The 25759-nt window shown below is 41.6% G+C and overlaps 1 protein-coding gene across 1 annotated transcript; it reads left to right on the forward strand.

Annotated features, from left to right (window-relative positions):
* The first annotated feature begins 479 nt into the window (after nucleotides 1-479).
* Nucleotides 480-24886, forward strand: TCEA3 (transcription elongation factor A3). Its single transcript, XM_015832173.1, has 13 exons — nucleotides 480-749; nucleotides 5986-6048; nucleotides 7537-7642; nucleotides 8345-8468; nucleotides 11157-11228; nucleotides 16145-16201; nucleotides 16737-16817; nucleotides 17220-17297; nucleotides 18720-18871; nucleotides 20798-20854; nucleotides 21713-21867; nucleotides 23037-23255; nucleotides 24674-24886. Exons 1-13 carry the CDS (start codon nucleotides 681-683, stop codon nucleotides 24680-24682), a joined length of 1242 nt encoding a protein of 413 aa, XP_015687659.1. The 5' UTR covers nucleotides 480-680; the 3' UTR covers nucleotides 24683-24886.
* The last annotated feature ends 873 nt before the right edge of the window (nucleotides 24887-25759 follow it).

Raw genomic sequence — 25759 nt, forward strand, 5'->3', positions numbered from 1 at the left:
TCAAACTTGGCCCTTTTATGACTTGTGGACTTCAACTCCCAGAATTCCTCAGCCAGCGTGCCTAGCTGAGGAATTCTGGCAGTTGAAGTCCACAAGTCATAAAAGGGCCAAGTTTGAAGACCCCTGCCTTAGGGCATCAATAGCATCGCAAGGCAGCTGGGCGAGAACTCCTTCTAACCCTGAAGCAGCTCCTCGGAAAGGTCTCCTTGCTTTAACCCCACCCTCTGGAGCTCAGCACATCCCTTCGCACGTGGTCTCAATCGCCGCCCATCTCGCCCTGCCTGCGATTTTTTTTTTCCACCAGTTGATCCTTGACTCCTATATTTAGCTAGTCCCAGGGTGCTATTTCGACTGCATGGCCGTCGTTTATAAGTCCCTGGGTCGCCACTCCCCCTTTTCTCCTGCTTTCTCTTCCCTTGGTCCAACTTGTAGTTAGTTAGCGCAAAAACTTTTCCTTTCTTTTCTCCCCACCCTTTTTTTTAATGCCACAAGCACTTTCCCCGTTCCTTCCTAAATAAACAAATCGAACCCCTGAAACCTTAGACGTGTTATGAAAACAGACCCGACGGCGGGTCGTCCCCCGAGCTGTGTTTTGATCCATACGTACATAAACAAACACGTATCTCTGGACCCGGGCGGAGGGGGAGAGCGTGTGGACGCCCGTTTAGACGGCCGAAACCATGGGGCAAGCGGAGGAGCTAATCCGGATGGCCAAAAAGTTGGAGAAGATGGTGTCTAGGAAGAACACGGTAAGCGAAAACTTCGTGTTACGCGTTGTGTCTGCGTTGGCTTGGGGAGGGGGGGGGAGGCTAAGGTTGCGCTTTCGCTTGCTACACAACCGCGGCGGGCTTTTGCAGGCTTTGGAGTTTGTGTAATCCGCCGTTGTTGTTTTCAAGCGCTTCCTGCTTTCGGTTACCCTTCGGAGGGTTTGCAAATTGTTCAGAGGGCAAAGAGAGGCGTGCATCTTGGAAAAGGCGCGGGGGAGGGGAGGAGAGGAAGGGGAAGGGGGTTACATTCATGTAACCTTGGCTAAGTCAGTGCCCATTCACTCGGTGACCTCTTCCACTTCCTTTCAGTTCCAGCTTTTTCTTCCCCCGTTCCCCCGTGTGTAACCAAGCAGAAATCACATCTGAGTTGCAGTCAACGTTCAGAGCCAGACCCTCCTGATGGCGGAAGGCTTTGGGGAACAGGTGTTTGGCAAAGGCTGGAGCTCTTAAATTTGATCTTTGGGCAGGGCTCCTAAGGCAGGGATAGTCTGGGAGAAGTAGAAATATCAGAGGAGGAGGAGGGGAGAGGGGAAGGGGCCCCTGTGCACTATCTGCTTTCAATAAGGTGGAGTGGCCCACATCTCTATTTCTTAAACTGAACATGACACAACCCAGCCTGAAATTTTGGAAGATGCCAGGCCAATGGAACCCTTGTGAAGCAGGAAGAGTCCTTCTCCTACTAGTATAATAGAATAACAGTTGGAAGGGGACCTTGGAGGTCTTCTAGCCCAGCCCCCAACTCAAGTAGGAAACCCTATACAATTTCAGACAAATGGCTGTCCAGTCTCCTCTTAAAAACCTCCAGTGTTGGAGCACCCATAACTTCTGGAGGCAAGTAGATATTTACTGGCAATTATGATGTTAACCTAGATTATTTATTGACCATATTCAAGGTCTCGGCTAAAGGCTCTTGGAGGTTGAGAAGGGAACAAGATCTTAGAGGTGTGTAATTAAGCTACAAAATCTGTTTTGATTTGAGCCAGCAGGTAGGAGGCAGTCCTGCTTTTCTTCCCATAGTGCATGCTTCAGCCTCATCAAATGTTTGTTTGCCAGACCTTGGCTCTACGTAGACTTTTCCACTGGCAGCATTCAAGTTGGTTCAATAAATCCATTCCAGGGCCAACTCTTCCACAACTGCCCAACCTCTCTATTCATGGTTACTTTGTTGCTGATATTGATATTTTTTTTAATTTGTTTATATCTTGCCTTTATTATTTTTACAAATGAGTCAAGGTGGCGAACATATCCGTCACACCTTCCTCTTCCTATTTTTGCCACAATAACAACCCTGTGAGGTGAGGTGAGCTGAAAGAGAGTGACTGGTCCAAAATCACCCAGCCAGCTTTCATGACTAAGGTGGGACTCGAACTCATGGTCTCATGCTTTCTACCCTGGTGCCTTAACCACTAGACCAGGGGTCTTCAAACTTGGCCCTTTTATGACTTGTGGACTTCAACTCCCAGAATTCCTCAGCCAGGCATACTGGGAGTTGAAGTCGACAAGTCATAAAAGGGCCAAGTCTGAAGACCCCTGCACTAGACCAAAGTGATTCGCTCTTCTACAACTGGCCAACCTCTATTCATAGTGAGTGTGGTTACTGTTTTGCTGATAGCGATATTGTTGTTGTATTGCCTAATCTAGAGTAAGCTAATTGTAGCTTAAGAACTGTACCTGATCCTCATCTTTCCTTTTTGGTCTCTCAGAAGTCCCACTAGGCATGATTGTTGAAAATGCAAGACAATTTCTACCATTTTTCATATGAAAAATAATAAATCCCCAAATAGACAAATGACACTTAAAAAGTAAATCCAATTCCTTTCCAAAAATCAACTCTCACTTATATATATGTGATGTGGTCTATCTCATTTGGTGCCCTCTCCCCAAAATGTGTTCCTTGGCCTCTGGAACCTATACAGACCTAACAGAACAACAACAATGGTGTACAGAAACTCAGATGATTAAATTCCTCCTCTGATTAAACTGGTAAGGCATCTGACTTTAAACGCTCACACTGAGCATTTTCAAAGGTTCAATTAAAAAGAAGTCTTGAATGTGGAAGCAGAAAAAAGACTAATTGACACTTCGGCAAGTGAAGAACAAAAGTTGTCCACCTGTAATACTTTATAATTCTTACATGGGGGCTGCTTCTGTCAGCTATTCTGTTCTTGAAAGGTGCCCCTGCTTTAAAAAAGGTGAAAAGGCTAGTCGCTTAATTGGGACATGTTTCAAAAATGGGAATCATCTTTGCTTCACTGTCATCCTTATCCCCTTTGATTTATGATATTTATTCCAGAAACCTATTTAAGCTGAAAGATATATTTTTGCCAGCAGAAGCAGCACATTTGATTAGAATCGGAGGTTTTAGCCCTTTAAATCCCAGAAATGTAAGCATGAAAAGCACTGAACACTCTACAGCAAGATTAGACCTGGAGGTTAATGTTTGACTTTCCTTGCAAACTTTGTTCTAGCCTGGGTGGACTACAAACAACTTCTTTAATCTTATTTTCCTAGATCTCCTTCAATTACAAAGGTGGACGTTCTATGTTGGAGCAGCATTAGAACTTTTGATTTGGGGAAGGCCAGCCTGGGTGAATCAGGCCACTAATTTTCTTCAATATTAAGCAACAGTCAGCTTCAATATGTTTCTGGAATAAAAATGATAAGCCAAAGGGGATAAGGATGACAGTAAAGCAAACACGATTCTAATTTTTGAAACATGTCCCAACTGCAGTGTTGTCAATGTTTTTCATTCCATTTTGCTTTTTTAGAAAAACAAAAATCTTGTCCTGTTAAGCTTGGCTCTTGATCATGTCATGGACACATGCATATTGGAAGTGGTGGGATTCAGTCGGTTCGCACCACTTTGGCAGAACCGGTAGCTAGTTTTTGTTGCCCAGGCCCAGAATGGACTTCCGGAAGCGGCATCCACATAGAGAACCGGTTGTTCACATATTTGAATCCCACCACTGCATATTGGGTTTTTAAAGCAATCATATGCAAATAATGTGTCACTGCCTTCTTCTAGGCTATTTTTTGACTTCCCCAGCCAGTCTTGGAATTTCCTGGTGTCTAGCATTTGCTGACTCTACCACCAAGGATATAGAGTTAACAAGCACACAATGTATTAAATGTTTTGTCTCTTGATGCTTTAGTGGTTTTATTGCGAGCTCCATAGAAATGTGGAGTAGGTGGTGTACAGAGGTAAGAATGAATGAATAATGTGTGACCTTTAGCCGAGGAAACTTTACCTATCTCTAGAACAGATCATCGTGTGATCAAAATGGCGCAGTGTAATGTCCCTTCCGTTTCTGATATTCATACATCACAGCGTGAAGACAACAACAGAAAGAAGCATATGTTTTATCACTTTCTCTCTCTCTTTCTCTTTCCTCTTCCACTCCCTCCCCCCTTCTGCTCTTCCTTAGCTTTCCAAATGAGTAGAAAATTGGCAATTGCTGGGAACTGAATCTATGCAAGAGACAGATGGCAAAATTATATATTGGATTTATCTTTGGCCTTTGAAGACATTCAGATGGGGATGATATTACTGAAACAGAGGTTACTTACTAGCAGGCTCGGAAAAGATATCAGGATGTATACAGTACTTTATGAAAGCTATTTACCACTTCTTTTACTTACGGTGTTTTAATACAGGATGGAGTACAAAAAAAAGGGAGAATTTTTCTAACCCAGGGTTAAAATGAGGGGTCCTTGGTTCTCTCTGAGCTTCGTTGTTTTCTTGCAGACTTTTCATTATCTAAACTAAGTAACATCATCAATGCACTGACTGCACCAGTTTGGGTAATGAAACATCTGCAAGAAAACAACCAAGCTCAGAGAGCACCAAAGACTCCTCACTGGATGGAGTCTTGAACAAAGCTATGGAAGAGGAGTTTTCCACCACCACCACCATTAGAGGCGCTATTGAGCTGTAGTCCAGATCTCTACCTACGCTGTTGCCAGTAGCTGAGCTTCTTACTTGCTAACCTTTTCATCTCTGCAGGGAGCTTCACCAAACAAGAAGACCACAAACTGAAAAGGGGAGCTTTCCCCCCCCCGAGGGGCGTTGTATTAAATGCAGATCATGGCTTGGCTGCTGAACATAACGATGGAAATTACTTGACGTGCACTTTGACTTTTTGTGGCACAGAGACCACCCCTGAGCCTTGCAAAAGCAAAATTGGAAGGGAAGACAAGGATCTTGTAAAGATCTTTGTCTTCCCTTCAAATTCCCTTCCAGATTTTCTGTTTCAGTGTTTCTCAACCTTGGCAGCTTGAAGATGTGTGGACTTCAACTCCCAGAAGATTGGCTGGGGAATGCTGGGAGTTGAAGTCCATGCATCTTCCAGCTGCCAAAGTTGAGAAACACTGATCTATTTCATGGATCTGTTCTTATTAATGTCACAAATTAGAGAAAGAAAAAAAATCAACTTCTTTTGATTTCCATTGTCTGTGGCTAACAAAGCCAGTTGGGAATATCTATTGCCCGAAGATCATCTTATCAATATGTCTTCAGACACCTTGTTTGGGATCTATCTTGGCCAATGCCCCAATTATCAATTGTTGTAATTGTTTTAATGAAGAGAAACTTATGATTGAGAAGCTGGCATATTCCAATTTAATTTCCCTGCCTCTTGCCTTATATTTTATTTGCAGCAAGGTCTTAGAGAAGCCAAACAGAAACTCTTAGGAAATACTTAAAAAATGAAAGAGTTGTGAAGGAGGTAGGGGGCTAAAAGATCAAGAGAAACAGGAGACTGAGAGTTCTAGTTCCACCTTAGGCACGTAAGCTGGCTGGGTGACTTTGGGCCAATCACCAGAAGACTGTGAGTTCTAGTCCCATCTTAGGTATGAAAGCTGGCTGAGTGACTTTGGGCCAGCCTCTCTTTCTCAGCCCAATCCACCACACAGGTTTGCTTTGGGAGAAAATAGGAGGAGGAAAGAGTATTATGTATGTTCACCACCTTGAGTTACTTATAAAATAATAAAGGTGGGCCAAAAATGAAATAAATAAAAGCGAATGCTTTGTGACCGGCTGCATTCAAGATGGGGGACGTTTTTATGAGAGCATTTGCAACCTCTCTTTGCTTCAGAAGCTGGCACTTTTTGCTCTCATGGAACCTTTAAAGGACTTGCCTTGGATGAAAAACGATAGAAAAACAGAAAATGAAGTCTAAATGATGCCTTCTGTGCTCTTTCTGCCCACTCCCCCTCTTAGGAAGGAGCTCTGGACTTATTGAAGAAATTGAATAGCTGCACCATGACCGTTGAGCTGCTGCAGGTAAGGCTGGGGTTGCTTTGTTCTCTTGGGACAGGGGTCTTCAAACTTGGCCCTTTTATGACTTGTGGACTTCAACTCCCAGACTGGCTGGCTGAGAAATTCTAGGAGTTGAAGTCCACAAGTCATAAAAAGGCCAAGTTTGAAGACCCCTGTCTTGGGAAATGTAGATTGAAACCTTTTTCATGGCCTGTTTAACTCCAAGCATTCCACAGTGTTTCAGCACTAAAACAGCCAGTCTTCACCTAACAATGGTTATTGGGACCAGCAACTCTGTTGCTAAGCAACACAGTTGTAAAGCAAGATGTCATGTTACCGTGCCACTTAGTGACAGCAGTTACAGCACTTCCGGTTACCACTGTTAAATGAATCCTGCATGGTTGTTAAGCACACTGTTACATGCTTGATATGCTCATGGTAAGGATAGTGCAAATTACTGGCAGCAGAACCAGCATGGGAGAGAGGCATCTCTAACAAACGGTTGTCATCAGCTTCTGTTAGGTTAATTTCAGCTTTCCTGCAGGAACTGCAGAGGCAATGCAGAGGGACTTCCTCAGTCCAAGTATCTACTTTGTCTTCTCAACAGCCCTGAGAGGGAGGCTAAGAGAAGAAAAGTGATCCAATGCCATACAGCATTTGATGTCCCTCAGCCATCCTTCAGTTCTAGTCGGATGGATGGTTGGAAAACCTGAAGAGAATTTTAACACTTATTTTATGTCCTTTATTCCCTTGAAGATCACATCTCTCAAATGTCTGACCCTTGGTTATTTACAGTGTTTTCTCCCCATTACCCAATGTGGTAATACTGGTTATTACCAGTATTAGAAAAGGCAGAAGGCAGGATAAGAAGCAACGGGTGGAAGCTAATCAAGGAGAGAACCAACCATAGATCTAAGGAGAAATTTGTTGACAGAACAATTAATCAGTGAAATAATTTACCTCTAGAAGTTGTGGGTGCTCCAAGGGTCTTAAGATTTGTCTGGAATGGTAAAGGGTCTCCTGCTTGAGGAGGGGGTTGGACTAGAAGACCTCCAAGGTCCCTTCCAACTCTGTTGTTCTGGTTTTGTTCAATGATTTATCATTTTCTTTTTGCTTGGTTTCAATCAGGACTATTTGCCAGGGAGCACCAGAATCTGCATGATGTTAAAATGGACCCCCATCTCTTTTCATAATAATTGCACCCGATTGTGCAGATTTTGACAATCTGCTACCCCTCTCGACACATGTGGATCTTTTTAATGCATTGTCACCACTTTGGCAATTGAGGAGGGTTGTAAATGGATCAAACTAGTAAATAAATAAATTGGACACATGATTTTTCATCGTTTTCATTGGCGGTGAGGAAGAATTAAGGAAATGCAGCATCTGGAACAGGGAAAGGTCTTCTCTGTCTTGGCATCCCTTGTAATGATGATTTGAAAATGGGGATACTGAGATTCTTCTCCCCACAAAAGATTCCAGTAGTGCAAATCTTTCTTTGCTTTGTTTCAGACCACCAAAATTGGTGTGGCTGTCAACACAGTGCGTAAACATTGCTCAGACAAGGAAGTGGTGGTTCTGGCTAAACTCCTTATCAAAAACTGGAAGAGGCTATTAGGTAAGAATCCAGCTGTTCTTTATGATGGGTGATCAGAAATGCCAACCAGCCATTGCAGATCTGGGGAATTCTTAGATGTGAAGGGAATGATGGACTGGCATCTTGGATACATACAAAATCGCTTTCCAGATGCTTTAATCTGCCCCATTTCCTCTTGTTTGCCTTGGTGGTCCTGTATCATGGCGATTTTAAACTAGTTATAACCTATAACCTATTTTTAAAGATAATCTGTCTACAATAATTTTGAAAAATAGTGTAACTTATTTTTAAATTTTAATCTTATTTATTGCAACTAGTTTTTCAGTGTATTGCACCCCTGCCTGCTCGGGGGTTATTATTTTTAACTGTGAATGTGCAGGACAAAAATAGTACAAATCGGGAATAAATGTAAATCATTGTATAAAAGAAGGATTTAGAAATAAGTGACATTTGCCCTTAATTCCACTTTTTTCCCCTTGACAAATAGAATGACATGTAATGGCACAACTTGGGGAGGGAGTTAGTATTGGGGATTCAGATTTTTTATTGCAACCCCTTGTTCTCAAAGACAAATTTACTTTAAAGTTTTTGATCCTTACCAATCCAACCTAAGGAAGAATACCAAGGGCTTGGGTGACTGTGGTACTTTTCATGTGACTGAGTGGTATCCTTATGCTGCTCAGCTGGCTACAATTCTACCTGAATGCCCCCTTTTTCTTTCAGAGTCATCCGGGACACAAAAAGGGAAAAAAGAGAAAGACATTGCTCTCTCTGGCTGGAAAGCTGAAGGGGCACTTTCCAACTCTGTGGATGTCTGCAAAAATCCTGATGGAAAGCAGAAAGACAGGTATTGGCATATTCAAGCTGTTTACACAAATCTGTCCGTCGTGCAATGAATAGCTAGAATAACACTGTTTTGCAATACAATCCACAAGATTGTCTGGGACACTAAACATCCTCTTCACGACCTGTTTTCCTTGTTACCTTCTGGGAGGAGGCTTCGTGGTATCTGAAGCAGAACATCCAGATTCAGCCACAGTTTTGTTCCATACAATATCAACCTTGTGAACTCTCAAGCTTCCTCTTTCTGCTATGTATTCAAGATGGACAGTGATTAATATTTATATTACTATTTATATGTAAAGGTGTAAGTTTATACATATGTTGTATATGGCATGTTTAAATGTGTGTTAATGTATGTGTACACTTTTGAGAGCAAGCAACAAATTTTCATTTTTAATTTGTGCCATTTTGCCCACAGTAAAAAAAATGACAATAAAGGTCTATCTATCTATCTATCTATCTATCTATCTATCTATCTATCTATCTATCTATCTATCTATCTATCTATCTATCATCTATCTATCTATCTATCTATCTATCTATCTATCTATCTATCTATCTATCTATCTATCTATCTATCTATCTATCTATGTATGATGGGTAAACTTGAGAGAGCAGAATTGAATGCAGGCAGTCCTTAAGTATCTAAAAATGTTAAATCATGGCAACTAGACCAAAGTTTATTAAACAGAGACATTTTGTTACTCATCCAAGTAACTTCTTCAGTCAAAATAAAAAAATAGTTAGGCAGAGAGTCGGAGAACTGTTGGACTGTGGTAATTCTTGCCGTACCAACTGCAGGGATTTCTCCCCAAATGTATTGCAATATGTAAATGAAGACTCAAGCATCCAGGCCAAATCATCATTTTGACTGAAGAAGTTACTTGGATGAGTAACAAAATGTCTTGGTTTAATAAACTTTGGTCCAGTTGCCATGATTTAACCTTTTCAGATACTTTTGGCCTGGATGCTTAAGTCTTCACTTACATAGGTAGTCCTTAATTTACAATCATCTGTTTAGCAACTGTTCAAAGTCACAGCGGCACTGAAAAAAGTGACTTACAACTGGTTATTGCATTTAACAACCATCACAGCATCCCCATGGTCACGATATCAAAATTCAGGCATGTGGCAGTCATACTGATGTGTGTATTTATGGACGGTTGCAGTCACTCAAAGTCATGTGATTATTATTTGCAATATTCCCAGAGAAGCAAAATCAAATAGGGTGAGCTGAATTTGCTTAAGGAATGCATAATTCACCTAACTGCAGTGATCTGTTTAATTACTGTGACAAAAAGAGTAATAAAATCAGGCACAACTTTCTTAATACACCTCTCTTGCTTAGCAATGGAAGTTCTGGTCCCAGTTGTGATAGTAAATCAAGGACTACCTTGGGATTCAATTTAACTGGATAAGAAAAGATATTCTGACATAGAAATTTGTAGTTCCCAACGGAGTGTGTTTTACAGGATATACATTCTAATACAGTATTTCTTGACGGCAGCCATGTTAAGGTGTGGACGTCAGCTCCCAGAATTACCCACCCAGCATGCTTTCTGGGAGTTTTAGTGCACATATCTTAATATTGTTGAGGATGAGAAACACTTGCTATAGTGTATCTGGACTGCTCAGAATGGAAAAGAAACATCTTTTGAGGTGGAGGAGAATCACTGAATTAAGGCTTAGAGATACTTGCTTAAAGTAGAAAGGGGTGAAGAGAAGGCATTTAATAAGGATGAGCATTGCTTTGGGTTTGATTCAGAGTGCACAGGGGGGCACAAATTGGGGCAGTTCATTCTTTCCCAGGGTTGTCTGCAGTTGTGGGGGGCAGCCATCCCCTTCACAGCAAAGACAGCCTCTTGAAATCAGAAGAGCTCTAGGGTTTTACAAGTAGATTTCTGAGTAATTTGTAATGGATCATAAATCTTTAACTGTTTGATTGTTCTGACCACAAAATATTTTTCCACCTACGTCAGACTGTTAAAACCCATGAAAGAAAGAACGCGTATAAGAAATGGAGTGCTTTAACTAATATTTAAGTCTACAGCTCAATTCTGGTGCAGAAATCAAATTTCTAGATTTGGGGTGTTCTGAAATGGACTCCCTAAATGGGGAGAATTGAAGGAGGGGATTGGAGGCTTTCCTAAATGTCATTTATCTTTTGCATCTGACTGCTAGATCTTACAGTTGTAGTAACAAAAAAGATTCAGTTAGCTCGATATTTGCCTTTGTCTTGCTTTAAAGCAGAACTGGATAATTTTTGGTTAGTAAATGGTGACATTATTATTAAATGAAAATTATGGTTGATTGGGGATTGGAAAAAGCAGGGCACTGCACAATCAAAAATTTTAAAAAATCACAAAAATGGGTGAAGGTGATTTTTTCCCAGGGTTGGTGGTGAAGCAGATTGCTGATTTCTGTTTGCTTGTTGATTTACAGTTTCAAGTGTTCAAAATCACATAGAACCTTTGCAAATCTTGATTTATCTGAATTCAGATGGAAAGCACACTGTCTGGTTTTGATCAATAAGTTATTGTTATCACCTTGGGAGAAAAACCTGAAAGCTGGGGCTTCACAGAGGCACCTGGAAGAGAAGTGTGAATTTCTCAAGTTGAAGAGCAAGATAGTTCAATCCCTAAGCTCTGACCTTCTCCACAGGTTGACAGTTGTTCTTTGTTTTCCTTTCTAGGAAACTGAATAAATCCACCTCACACGAAGTCATGCTCAAGAGTAGTTCTTCCTTGGTCTCCAAACCAGACAGGTATGCTCTGTAATTGGAAATGTAATTATTTTAAAAGATGTGAAAGGAACGAGATATACCTGGGGTTTTTTTTTGGGGGGGGGAATCAGGTTTTCAGATGAATGAGGTTGTTTGATAGATAAATGAAGACATAAGGAATGTGTCCTTGTAGCTCAGAGTGTATCAGAACATTCCCACAGCAATCCCTGAACCTCAAGATGCAAATGTTTTTTTCTAACTAAGACCGTTGTTCTCTGCAGATAACAGGAGGGCAGGAAGTAACCTGAGATCTATTACATTATTACTTATAAATAGGCCTTATTTTCCTTTCTGAAATACATAAATATGAATGCATCTCTTCGTTTGCAGGGATATGTCACCTACTGTTCTTTTGGTGCATACTCTTAGCATTGACTAGTACAGATATAGCCTTGATGCTTTGGAACCTGCATTTTGATTCCTCACTGGATATCCAAAGACCTTTTCTTCCCTACTTGCAAGCTTCTGTGGGGGAGAAAGTAAGAATTTCCCTTTCTGCCAACTTTCCTTACAGTGGGTAGATCCGTTTAAGAAAGAAATGACAAGATTTGCTGGCCAGATACTACTTTCCTTAACACCCCTCCCCCCCCAATGAGTTGGGATTACTGAAATTTATCAGCACAATGGACATAGTTAACTCTTCTCAAATCTGCCTCAAAAGGCCAAAATATTTCTGCTCATCCAATAATATTACAATCTTTACAGCTGCAAATATTATTTTTCAAATGCAGCTTCCAGTAAAAAATTATCTCCTTCTGGTTTACAACTTAAAAAGTAATTACTAGCTTTTTGAATTAAAGAATATTATTAGGCCTTCAGTGCCATTCTTATCTCAGGATAGGAGTCGGCTTCTAGGTTTCTTAAGATGAAAAATGTTTCTCCCTTGATCTTGTTTGTCCTTGGTGAAATGCCAGTTTTATTTTGCCAGAGAGCCTCTTTAATTTCACTTTCCACTTCAGTGCTAGTGAGTCAGATTTTGTCCCTGGACTCGGCTAACTCGCTGCTTGAAAGATGACAGAGGTGAGCTGAGCTGATGGCTTTGGGAAGTTCCTCCAAAGTTTATTAAATAAAGTCTGCAGCACATCTTCTCCTTTGATGGTTATATAGCTGAGTAAAAATAGGCCAATTTATTGAATATTCTTCAATTCTGTAATAGAATTGGTGGTACAAGATGCAGATCCCAATGGCTCTTCCCTTGTTCTTTCTTCCTCAATATTTCATTTTTCTCCTCCAGATTAATTTTGTGCCTTTTTTATTCAGTGATGGCTGTTTACATAAATCAACACATTTGCATTTGTATATCATTTTACCCTTTAATTAAATTGCATATTAAACTGTATATGGAAACTGTTATATAAAAAAGAATCCCCAGGACCCATAATCAAGAGGCAAAGCTCTAATAATAGAATATTGACAGTGTTCAACTGATTTCCTTCCTTCCTTCCTTCCTTCCTTCCTTCCTTCCTTCCTTCCTTCCTTCCTTCCTTCCTTCCTTCCTTCCTTCCTTCCTTCCTTCCCTCCCTGTCTCTCATGGAATGCCATCAAGTATATAGTTTGAAAATAGCTGATCTATCTTTTAGCCCTAGGATAACTCATCCAAACCCTAGCCACATTTGTCCCTGCTTAGCTTTTTTCATATCAGGTGCTGCCTTGAGAGGTGCTGCCATCTGTTGGCCATGTATGGTAGTTACCTGTCCTTAACAAAAGCAGCATTCAACAGCTTTTTGTGCTTGTGCTGTGCCAGGTGATAACATCCACCTGACCTTTTAATCGCCTCTTCTTTCTCTGGCAATAGCAGAAACAATATATTGAAGTGTGGCACTTTATTGAGGCAGAGAGAGATGGCATTAATAGGTCCTCACTGAGTGGCAGTTGTATTAAAAAAATTGCTGGCCCATAGCTGGCCCATAGCTGCCTTCAAAATTAAGAGAGACTCAGTACATTTCTTGCTTACGGGGTGTTCATCTCTCAGCTGCCTTACTACCCAAACTCATAAATAATATAGATTGCCCTTTCTAAGCAAAATGTAGGATCTTCTGTAAATATGAGCTTAAAAGATAAAAAATGCCACAGCTCTCTGATTTATTTGTATGTTTTATTGCCTCCTTTTTTTAGCAATTTCACTTGACTTGTAATCTCATAAAATTTTAAACTCCACATTCAGTTCTAGAGAAATGTCTCTCTCCCTCCCCCCCTCCCCCACCTTCCAGGTACTTTACCAGCAGGCTTACTTATTTTGCCTTATTCATATGCAGTTTTCATTGCGTCTTTCCATATCCAGAAAAGAAAAGCCTTGCAGAGACTGTGCATGCATTACAACCATGAAAAATGAACTTTGGAAACTCTGGGTATTTGTTCTGATAGCAGAGGACAGAGGAGATAAAGAGGACAGATTTGTTCTGTCCTCTTTATAAAGAGGACACATACATCTTTGGTCTCAAGTTGGCATCAGAAAGATGGGGAAAGCTGTAATTGTTTTGCAGGTTTTCACCAAATTGTAAAAAAGGGGGTGGGGGAAAATCTCAGATGACATCAGATCCAATTCTCAGCTCTAGGTAGGATCTGTGTAGGAGAAGAGCAGGCAGAGCTGGGAGGCGGAGTTAAATGCATCATCAATTTGGAATCCCTTCATTGTCAGCTAAGTCGAACCCTACTTGAATTCTGCTGACCTTTATCTAGACTCTAGAGCCAATTTAGTGGTGATCACTAATTGAGGAGATTCTTGTGTATAAGCTTGAATAAATCTTCTGTGCTACAACTTTATGAATGAACCTGATTCTTTGCACCGATTCTTTGCATTCTATAGCCCCAAATGCAGTTCATTTACTTGCTTTAGTAAATCACATTTTGTGTAGATTTTGATGCATCATCTCTTAAAGACCAGGTTAGGGTGTTGGAAAAAATGACATCACACAGGTTATGATGTCATTATGCAAACTCCGCCCTTGTAGAGAAATTGCAGGGCTTCCATTGTGATGTCATCAGGACAATTTTACTCACCCCTGATGCTGATGACTAGAGATGTTTGCCCAACCCTTCCTTAAACGCATCCCATCTCTTGGCATGCTTATTAGGACATGTGTTAAAAAGAAATCAGAATTCACAATTAAGGTCTGCTCTGGACTCTCAATCTCTGTGATAACCTTCACACCCCAGGCGATCTATTAAACAGCATTGTTTTAATGGGTTTTCTAAACAAGGGAAAAGTTGATGTTGTTGAGGGAGGGGCTCTTCAAGGAAGGGAGGCACAACCACAGGGAAATAATTGCCTCTGCTTGGATGGGGAAAGTAGATGGGAAATCTCCAGCTGCCTTTCCCAGGAGGAAAGAGCAGGACAGGACAAGACAGTTCTTCAGATACTTTATTAACTTAATTTAAACTTCCACAAGTTTAGTTGAGAAATCCTCCAGGGAATCCCAGTTGTAATCCTGTTTATTTTCAGGTTCTTTGGCAGCTGCCTCAAACTGACAATAAGTCTTCCAAGCAAGACTGACTGAGATGACAGGGAAGCAATTTCAGCTTTTGCACTTAGAACCAATTAATCCCCTTGTACATTTAGGTGGAGATGTTGTGATTTTTGTTCTAACAGCCTTCTTGTACTCTGGCGGAGAAATGGGCCTTTTCCTTGAAATAAGAAGCCTGCAATTGGCAGTTTACATAACTCAAATCTACTTCACTCTGGGAACCAGGTTGGAGAAAGCTGAGCAAGAAACGGAAATAAAAGTAGTCAGTGGTGGGATTCAAATAGGTGAACAACCGGTTCTCTGTGTGGATGCCGCTTCCGGAAGTCCGTTCTGGGCCTGGGCAACAAAAAATTAGCTACCGGTTCTGCCAAACTGGTGCGAACCAGCTGAATCCCACCACAGCAAGTAGTCCTCAACTTATGACTGTAATGGAGCCCAGTTGTAAAATGGCTCACCCACGTATCTGACCTGATTTTGTGACCTTTTTTTTCAGCATTCATTAAGCGAACGCCGTGGTCATTAAATGAACCAATTGTTCACTATGGCCAGTTTTGCTGAAAACTGGAAGCAAATGCTGGTTTTTGGCAAAACCATTGTAAAACCTGTGTCAACCATCCCATTGGCATATGCAGCAAAAGAAAAACTATTAGGACATTTTTTTTACCAATAGTATAACTTTATTGATAGATCCATATGGGGAGAAGCGAAGCCAGCGCTGCGCTGAGGTTTTCACGTGAAAAACAGCATAATTAATTTCCCCTAACCCTAACCCTTTCCCCCATTTGGGCCACCCCCTGTCAATTGACCACCAATTTAGCACGTTTGCTTTGTTTTGGGAAAAGTCTGTGCCTTCATAAGGTCCCCGTTGCACGGCCTTGAAGTCTCAGGATTTTCTCAGGCTGAAAAGGGCTCATATACATTCCTCACCTCCCTCCCAGCTCCCAATACATTCCAAGCATTCCCCCTCCCCCCCCCCAGATTGTCTCTGTTGTCAAGCTGCAAGTAGAGGTGCATTAGGAGTCAATCTTGACAACCTGGTCATGTGACTGCAGGGTGCTGCAAATGCAGGCTGGCTGCTGAATCTGATCACAGAACTGCTGAGGCATCGGAATTTTGGCACCTGATTTTAAGTACCCCCAGGGAGGTCTGTTGTATCTTCAGACGGTTGCTAGGTGATTGGTTACAAGTTGAGGAATGTCTGTAAAGTTTGAGTGTCCTTTTCTTATGCTTCAGTGTTTTTTTTGTCTTTTGTCATTAGAAGACAGATATTCTGTAATTATCTTGTTTTATCTAGAGAAAATTGACTGAGAAATGACTTACGGTCATGAATTACAGAACTGAGACAACAGTTATTTATTACGTCATCAAGAAGTCGCCTCTGAATATTGTGGAGTCAAGATGTAACACAGTCTAATATTTGTTCTCCCTGTGCAGAGATCCCAAAGATGCTTCTACTTCCCAAAAGTCACACGTGGAGCTCAAAAAAGAGAGGTATGTTTTCAGGGCTCTGGAGAGAGCTACCCTTTCCCAATGAAGGTTCTTAAAGATGTAAAGAATTAGAAAGGAAAAAGGAGAATCATTCTTAAGCTGACCGCAGACAAATGAATATCTACGGAGCACCCTCCACCGCCATCAATACAACATCCATTGCGACTGTTGTCGTTTGTGTATGCAATTGTTGCATTATAAATGAGTTTGTAATTGCAGTACAGCTTTCTACAAATGAGGGCAGTAATGATGTTGCATTCTATGTACTTGGCCATCTGCCCTCCCCATCCGCTGTAGCCAGAATTAATGGGTTTTAATGCAGTAGCCCACAGCATCCTGAGCTTTGAGGGAGTGTATGCAAGCACTTTGTGATTGACAGGATGCAGGTAGCCCTTGAATTATGACTATTATGGGGATCAGAATTTCTGTTATAAGTCATTACAGTCGTAAGTTGAGTTAGACTCAGTTTTATGGCAAGGAGGTCTAACGATGTATGCATCTTTGCCAATATTATTCACCCCTTTTTCCCCTGATAAAGGAGGGATTCCAAAGATTCAAGATCTTCCAGCTCTACTGCTGCTTCCTCTACTTCCTCTCCCAAGAGACTGTCAGTTGACAGGTAAGTGAATCCAGCCCTTGTGCTAATTCTGCTACTACATTGGTCCGACTGATCTAGCAAGATACAGAATGACAAGAGTTGGAAGGGACATTGGAGGTCTTCTAGTCCAACCCCCTGCTCAGGCAGGAAACCGTATACCATTTGAGACAAATAGTTGTCCAGTCTCTTCTTAAAAACTTCCATTGTTGGAGCATCTACAACTTCTGGAGGCAAGTCATTCCACTGATAAACTGATGAAATAACTCTTCTTATACTCCTACCTTAGAAAAGACAAGATCACATATGTTGGCATGGAGAGAATCTATGCTGCATCTTTGTTTTTAAAAAATCCTAAAATTGTGCTTTGAATTATCATGACCTGAACTGAAATTGTTAAGACGCACCTCTCTGTATCCACTCTAGGAGAACCTCTACCAGCTCCAACCCAGCAGCCTCACCTCCTGGATCTCATAAAAGCAAAGAGGATAGCAAAGATGAAAGGTATTGTTGGGTTGGGGCTGTTCCAAACCAAAGGAAAAACAGAATAAATTAGCTACATGGAGGAGGACAGCCAAACCTTGAGGTATAAAAATGGAGCAGGAGCAAAAAATTTAAGTGGCTCCAATTGCCAATTGGCATTGTTTAACAGATCAATCAAAGTGTGCAGACAATATCCCTCTTCAGTTGCTTTTGCAGGAGCTGCTGTTCACTGTCACAGTGCTTTAGAACTGGATGTTTCATATATCACCCTAAAACAAATAGTTGTTAATAGACATTTTCCCTATGTTTTTATCTGACATTTCTTGAAAGCCATCTAAGCCATCAACTTCACTGCAACTTCTTAGAGTGGACAGAAAAAGGCTACACATGTAATTTTTTTAAGAGATAGGCAATTTGCACATATCTTTGACTACAACTTCCACTATCCCAGTCATTAATCATGAGAATTGCAGGCTAAGATATTGGCAGGATATGAGGTGCGCAATTCTGGTAAAGATTTAAGTTTGAAAATAATACCAATACTTAAAAAGGAACATGAAATATCTCATTATGTAAACAAGTAATTTGAGTACCTGTTCAGTTTGATGGCCAGTTTTTTATGTAGGATAAACTCCTTAAAGATCCCTGGCTGCTCCTCCTTATAGGTGCTTTCCCATAGGCCAGAATATGAATTGGCAGCTTTTTAAACAGAGCACATGAGGACTGTCCTTTTGTGAAAGGATATGCCTTGTAGCTGTTGGCATATGACTTCTTGTGTAGCCTTCATTTTTGCATCTTATGAATTCTGCACAAGTTTTCCATGGGAAGTTCTAATATTGTGTGTGAGAGACAAAAGAAATAGCTTTCATGTCATACAATATTGGCTTTGAAAAAAGTTGGCCGCATTCATACAAAGCTTATAATCCGGAGATTCATTTAACCCTTTTGCTGGGTTTACCAATGCAACCAGTCAGGCTGGATTTGTAAGCTAAGCACCAAAGATTGAAATGAAACGCATGTTAACCAAGCTCATAAAGTTGTACAAATACATCTCTTAAATCCTTTCCTAATTGGTTAAGCATGTTGTATGAACATGCCGATCAATCACATCAGCCCTGGCTTAAAGTGTAAGTAGCACAGGCCAGATTGGAATTTGGGACAGGCCCTGCCATTAAGCAGGGGCTCCAGCTTGCTCAACCTGAGCTTCAAGAAAAGAAAGCAAACAATTAGCTTTCTGATGTCTCTCTATTGGATTTTTGCAGCTAGGGAAGGAAGAGGCGAGTAGCATAGTTTGGCTTGGATAGCAAAATCATTTGATTGCTCTTGACTTCTATGATCCCAAATGGCCTTCTGTCTTGGGCTAGAGGCTATATTAAAGTGGTCGTCATGATAGTATTAGCATTTTTCATTTAAAACAAAAATCTCACTTGATGTCCTGCTCAGATCAAATGACAGATCTCGAAGTGAGGTGCCTGCCAGCCCTGTCACGCCAACATTTGGGACTTCTGTCTGCTTCTTGCCCTCCTGCTACTTGACTGGAGACTCCATTAGGGACAAGTGTATTGAGATGGTCTCTGCAGCCCTGAAAATGGATGGTGAGGAAAAAAAACATCCTGGGGGGCGGGGGTTAGAAGTTAACTTAGGAGGAAAGTCAAGGGGATCTAAAGCAGGGCTTTTCAACCAGTGGTACGGGTACCACCTGTGGTACATTGGCACCTCGCAGGTGGTACGCGATCATCCTAGAAAAGTGGTAGCGGGGGAGGGGAATGAGCTGAACCGGTGGCAGCACCGCATAAGCCTGAGTGAGAGACGGCTGGAGTTGCAGGGCTGTCAGGACTCAGCGGAAGCGACAGGATCAGCGCTTCTTCGGGGCTGTCAGGGCTCAGTGGAAGCACCAGGATCAGCGCCAGGCTCCAGCTGGAGCTCGGCACTGATCCTGGTGCTTCTGCTGAGCCCTGAAGAAGCACCAATCAGCTGGAAAGCAGCACTGATCCTGGTGCTTCTGCTGAGCCCAGAAGAAGCGCCGATCAGCTGGAATGTTGCAGCCTCTCCAGGGTCTTGTGATTTACATTCAGATGCTTGGCAACTGATTCATATTTATGACAGTCACAGTGTCCCAGGGTCATGTGAAGTGACCAAAACCTGCTGCAACCACCCAGCAAACGGGGGGAATAAAAACCAAACACCCCCCACCCCACCCCCGCTGCCAATCCTCAACAGAAATGCTCACAACAATGGAAACCTCGGACAGGAGTAAGAGCGCCGTCAGGCGGGCAGGCAGGTGTCTTGCTCGGCTGTGGCTTAGGGGGCACTTTTTTCAGTGCCATTGTAACTTCGAACAGTCACTAAGCGAACTGTTGTAAGTCGAGGACTACCTGTACTTCATCACTTTTTCCTCTCTTGTTTTGGGTCAACAAGTTTTTGACACCTTGCTAGGCGACTGGTGGTACTCGGATGTTGCCATATCCTAAAAGTGGTACAATGGGTGAAAAGGTTGAAAAGCCCTGGATTAGATTACATGACTACAAAGCATTTCCACAGTAATTGATATAAAGATAGCAATAGCACTTAGATTTATATACCGCTTAGCAGTGCTTTACAGCCCTCTCTAAGCAATTTACAGAGTCAGCCTCTTGCCCCCAACAATCTGGGTCCTCATTTTACTGACGTTGGAAGGATGGAAGGCTGAGTCAACCTTGAGCCGGTCAGGACTGAACTCCTAGCAGTAAGCAGAGTCAGCCTGCAATACTGCATGAGATGATTGATAATACCAATAGAATTGATTTTACTTATGGTGCCACACCAAGTAGCAGCAGAACATAGAGATTCCAAAGGAAGGACAATAAAAGACAATGCAGAGAAATAAAAACAGTCAGTAAAATAAGATAAAATGAAGAGCAACAATAAAATAAAAAGTGAGTCCAAATCAGAGGCATTTGTAGGGAGGCAGATGATGAAAAGAGCATCACAATGCAAACTCTGCCCTTTTGGGTGTGTGTCACGACATTAAATGTGGGTATGGAAGGGACAGAGCTTATGGATGTTGGTTGCTTATCATTTTAATGAAAGCATCAGCACCTGCAAATGCTCCTGGTTCAAATAAATATAGTGGAAACAACAATCCACAGTTTAAAAATTCACATTCAGAAGTAAACAATTATTTTCTGCTGCTACTACTGTTTGTTGCATTATTGATATTAATAGGCGTTCTATAGGAAATTATATTTTTTTATTGTTGCTCTTACACCAGTTATTCATTTTATGCATTTATTTTTTTTAAACTAAGAGGGGTATCCGACCTTGGCAACTTTAAGATGTGTGTATTTCAACTCACTGGCTGGGCAATTTTGGGAGTTGAAGTCCACGCATCTTAAAGATGCCAAGGTTGGACATTCCTGATCTAAGCATAGAAGTTCAATTTTGGGGGGTTGGACACAAAACTGAATTTCATCTGGTTGTGCTGAACAATTTTTTCTTCTGTCCCCATCTTCATTTCTTTCTCTTCTTCGTCACCATCAAAGATGATTACAAAGAATTTGGGGTCAACTGTGATAAGATGGCAGCCGAGATTGAAGATCATATCTTTTTGATATTCGGGTCTGCTGGTTATTGGTATGGGTGGCGAATGCATCAGACTGGGAAAGGTTTATGCTAAGATTGGACAGATGTTGGCTGGATGGGTAAAAACAAAAACTTTAGCCATTTGAATTGTATAAATTCAGGAGATGTTTTCTTGAACTTTTTTCTAAAAGTTTAGGAGGCTAAAAAGATGGGTCGAAATTTTGTATGGGAACTAATTGCCTACTGCTTCAGACAGAAAGTGTGTTCTTCTGGAAATATATTAGTCGTTGTTAAAAATGAGAGTAATAAGAAATATATAAGGATATAGCTAGGCTTTAGGACTAACGGCAATTCTCAGGATTGTTCCTCCTGTATGGGAGATGGAGGAAGCAACAAGATCCCAGGTTTGCAGGAATACCCGAAAAACAAAAATCAAAACCTTCAGAGATGGGGGAAAGTCCTTGGAGTAGAAGGGTGGGATGAGAAAGCAGAAATAACCCCAAGAATTTCTAGATATGCATTTTTTTTTTGCATGTTCTCTTCATTTTCCACATGTTTATTTAATTTTTAACTCACCTTTATTACTACTTCAGTAACACAAGACAGAGAATATACTTAATAATTTTTCCTCCTCCTCTCCACGACAGCAACCCTGTGAGGTGGGTTGGGCTGGAAGAGGAGCACTGGCCCAAAGTCACTCAGCCAGCTGTCATGCCTAAGGTGGGACTAGAACTCGCCATCTCCTGGTGATTGGCCAAAGTCACTCAGCCAAATTGCCTGCCTAAGGCACAACAGGTTTCTTCCCTGGTATTTTAATCACTAGAACAAACTAACTAGTCCAGACTAAAATAAACATTGTTCCTTAATGCTGCCACATATCTACCAAGAACTGAAGAGCACAGATATGAAATACCGAAACCGAGTGAGGAGCAGAATTAGCAACCTGAAGGACCCCAAGAATCCTGGCTTGCGCCGCAATGTGCTGTGTGGAACCATCCTGCCAGCCCTAATTGCCAAGATGACGGCAGAGGTCAGTAGAAAGAGGCGATATATTGTTTTTCTCAGGCCTGTATAATACAAATAAAATTTGAATTTAACAAATCAGTTGTGGGGGAAGGAAATGTCTGGTTGTCTGTTAAATGAGAGAGGGTGTCACCAGGGCAGTTTACTTCGGTTGAATGATGGCGTCGTTATGCAAAAGCTGGATATTGTCACAGTGATTGGCTTTATAGTGTGTAAAGTCTGTTGCATCGAGATCTGATACATCAGATCTTAAATGTATCTGTTTGTTAAGCTTGATTACCTTAATTTAAATCTTTAATTGCATTTGCAGCTGTTTTAATGATATATAACAGTTATTGCATATCTGGGTTCATGCAAGTTTTATGCTGGTCATTGGCTAAATAAATTAGCACAGCATAGCGTAGTGTAACCCTGTACAGGTAGTCCTTGATTTATGACCACAATTAAGCCCCAAATTTCTGCTGTTAAAGTGAGACATTTGTTAAGTGAGTTTTGCCCCATTTTACGACCTTTGTTGCCACAGTTGTTAAATGAATCACTGCAGTTGTTATGTTAGTAACCCCAGTTGTTAAGGGAATCTGGCTTCCCCATTGATTCTGTTTGTCACATGACCCCTGGACCCCTGGACAATGCAACCGTATAAATACGAGCCAGTTGCCAAGCAAAGGTTGTAACTGTGCAAAATGGTCAAACAACCTGCAAAGGTTGTGACTTTGAACGGTCATTAAAGGAACTGTTGTCGAGAACTACCTGTATATAGGTAGCCCTTGACTTACAACCATTAGTTTAGCAACTGATTGAAGCCAAAACCAAACAGGGTACATTATGGGTTAGCTCAGCCATTGGTCTTTCCTGCTGCCCAGTTGATCCAAGTCTTTTAATCTCTCAGCTCAAATTAACAACTTGTGGCTGTGTCCGTACCCTGCTTTTAAACTTTTTAAAGTAAGCATTTTCTGGATGGCATAACCCATTCACTAACCAGATTCACCTATCAGATAAAGTCGTCCCTGCTCAAAAAACTCCTAACCAAGGTTAAAACCAAATTGAGCATTGTGTGCCAGTGCTTCCACTAGCTTTGCAACCGAACAGGGCCAGCAAGACTGAACTCTGATGAAAGCTGCCTAACTAAACGGGCGCTGCTGCAGTTGGTGCAGTGAACACTGCTGTGCATTGCAGGAAATGGCTAGTGATGAACTGAAGGAGCTAAGAAATGCCATGACCCAAGAAGCTATTCGAGAGCATCAGATGGCAAAGACAGGAGGTACTGCCACCGACCTCTTCCAGTGCGGAAAGTGCAAGAAAAAGAACTGCACCTACAATCAGGTGCAAACCCGGAGCGCCGACGAGCCCATGACGACTTTCGTGCTCTGTAATGAGTGCGGCAATCGCTGGAAGGTTTGTACTATTGCTAGTAAATGCTTGAAGCAGATGATTAGCATCGCCTGTGTATTTTTATATGGTTTTTATGCTTTTAGCTGTACATTGCCCAGAGTTATTCAGTGAAGTGAGATGGGCAATCCCTAAATTTGGGGTAATTCATCTTCCCTTTGGCCAGAAGACCTCCAAGGGCAGCAGTACAGGTAGTCCTCAAGTTACGACCACAATGAAGCCCAACATTTCTGCTGCTGAGCCATTTGTTAAGTGAGTTTTGCCCCTTTCCCAACTTTTCTTGCCACAGTTAGCAATAGCAATAGTACTTAAGATTTATATACTGCTTCACAGCCCTCTCTAAGCAATTTACAGAGTCAGCATTTTGCCCCCAACAATCTGGGTCCTCATTTTACTGACCTCAGAAGGATGGAAGGCTGAGTCAACCTTGAGCTGGTGAGGATCGAACTGCCAAACTGTTGGCAGTGGAATTAGCCTGCAGTACTGCATTCTAACCACTGTGCCACCACAGCTCAGTGTTAAGTGAATCACTGCAGTTGTTAAGTTAGTAATGTGCTTGTGAAGTGAATCTGGCTTCCCCATTGGCTTTGCTTGTCAGAAGGTCAAAAAGGGGATCACATGACTCCAGGACATTACAACTGTCATAAATATGAGTCAGTTGCCAAGCATCTGAATTTTGATGATGTGACCACTGGGATGCAGCAGCAGTTGTTAAGTGTGAAAAATGGTCATAAGTCACTTTTTTCAGTGCCATTGTAACTTCGAACGGTCACTAAGTGAACTTGTGTAAGTCTAGGATTACTTGTATTTTTATGTTTTTTTATGCTTTTAGCTGTACACTGCCCACTAGGTGAGTGAGATGCGTAATCCCTAAATTTGATAGATAAAAAAGTTTAAAAATTCAGTAATTCATCTCCAGACTCAGAGGTTCTGGAAGGGGGAGTAAGTGACTGAAACAGCACTATGCCAATGCAATGCAATGCAACTTCTGTTCTTTTTGTGTCTGCATTGTACAAAGTGCGAAGTGGCACTTTGGAGGGAGTAAGGTCTTCTAGAAATTGCATCTTTTCCATGGGGTGTGCAGTGGCTGTGCGATCCCAGCAAAATATCTCAGGTATTGGCAGCATGCACACATCACTTCTGAAGTGTCTTGTTGTGTTAGTGTGTAATCTCAGACAAACAGGCAGCTCTTTGAAGGAGGCACCAAGAGATGCATCACACAAGCCCATAGTTCCACCCAAACACTGTGTCTCTGAGGTCTTTGGTGCTCTCTGAACCTAACCCTTCCTTATTTCATAGGGAGCTTGGCTTATGCCCAATTTGTGTTAACTGCTGGTGCAGAATTTAGTATTCTGCTGCAGAGTGGCAAAACATCTGGATTGCAATTTCCTGCATTATTAAAGAGAAAACATTTTGTTTTACAGTTCTGCTGATGCTCTTTGCACCTATATGCCAGTGACACGAAGATGTTGTACCTGTTGCAGCCAAAAATAAGAGAACCTTTGAACTGTTCACTGATGAAATAAAGCAGGGAAAGAAAAACAGCCTGCAAGGTTGAAATGCTGATGTTTCAACCCCCTCTCATCAGATATCTCTTTAAAAAACGCAGTAGGTTTGAATGAACTACTTAAATGGAATTCTGTCTTTGTACTAATTCAGGTGATATATTTGGTGCCCTCACTGGGAGGGCTGTGTGTGTTCTGCAGTTACATTATGCAAAGGCAGACATTAATACTGAGCATAGAAGGCCACAGATTGTGGGTTGCTCCCTGCTTTTGTTTGAGGAAATGTAAATTTTCCATTCTTAAGGCTGCAAAGATTGGTTTGGCAGTGCCTGCGCAGGCAACGTCTAGTGAAGTCTCCAAAGCAGAGGAAGATTCTGATGTCACGAGAACATGGATTTGGAAGGCCTCACTTGGTGATCAACAGTTTATTTAAATCACAAAGTATAGTTTGTTGAGGCAGATTGAAAGTAACAAAATCGGCATCTGTAACAGCAAGGGAGGAAGGAAGGATGGGATATACGCAGTTCTGACTCTGTAACTTGGAGTCAAATACCCTAGACCAGGGGTCCTCAACCTTGGCAACTTTAAGACTTGTGGACTTCAACTCCCAGAATTCTGGGAGTTGAAGTCCACAAGTCTTAAAGTGGCCAAGGTTGAGGACCCCTGCCCTAGACTTCTCCTATGTTACCAGAGATGGCCTCTCTTAGAAAGTTCATAGAGGTGTGACCATTAATTGGCTGGATTGGTTGATCCCCTTGGCATTTCCATCCACTGTTTAGCCCAACAGTGACCCCGAAACCCCCGTTTTATTTATTTTGCTAGGTTTGGGGTGTATATTTTGGGCAAGAGAGGTCACCAGATGTCAAGGAAGAGACCTTTAAAGAAAAGACCATCAGCCCAGGTAATTTCTCTTCCCATTTTCTGACTATGCTCTCAGCTACCAAAATATTTTGTTTCCTATCCTGTGGACTTTTACTGAGGCTAAATCAAAGCATTGATCTTTTT

Source organism: Protobothrops mucrosquamatus, unplaced genomic scaffold (genome assembly GCF_001527695.2).
Source record: "Protobothrops mucrosquamatus isolate PMUCROS unplaced genomic scaffold, P.Mucros_1.0 scaffold_23, whole genome shotgun sequence".
NCBI classification, from domain to species: Eukaryota; Metazoa; Chordata; class Lepidosauria; order Squamata; family Viperidae; genus Protobothrops; species Protobothrops mucrosquamatus.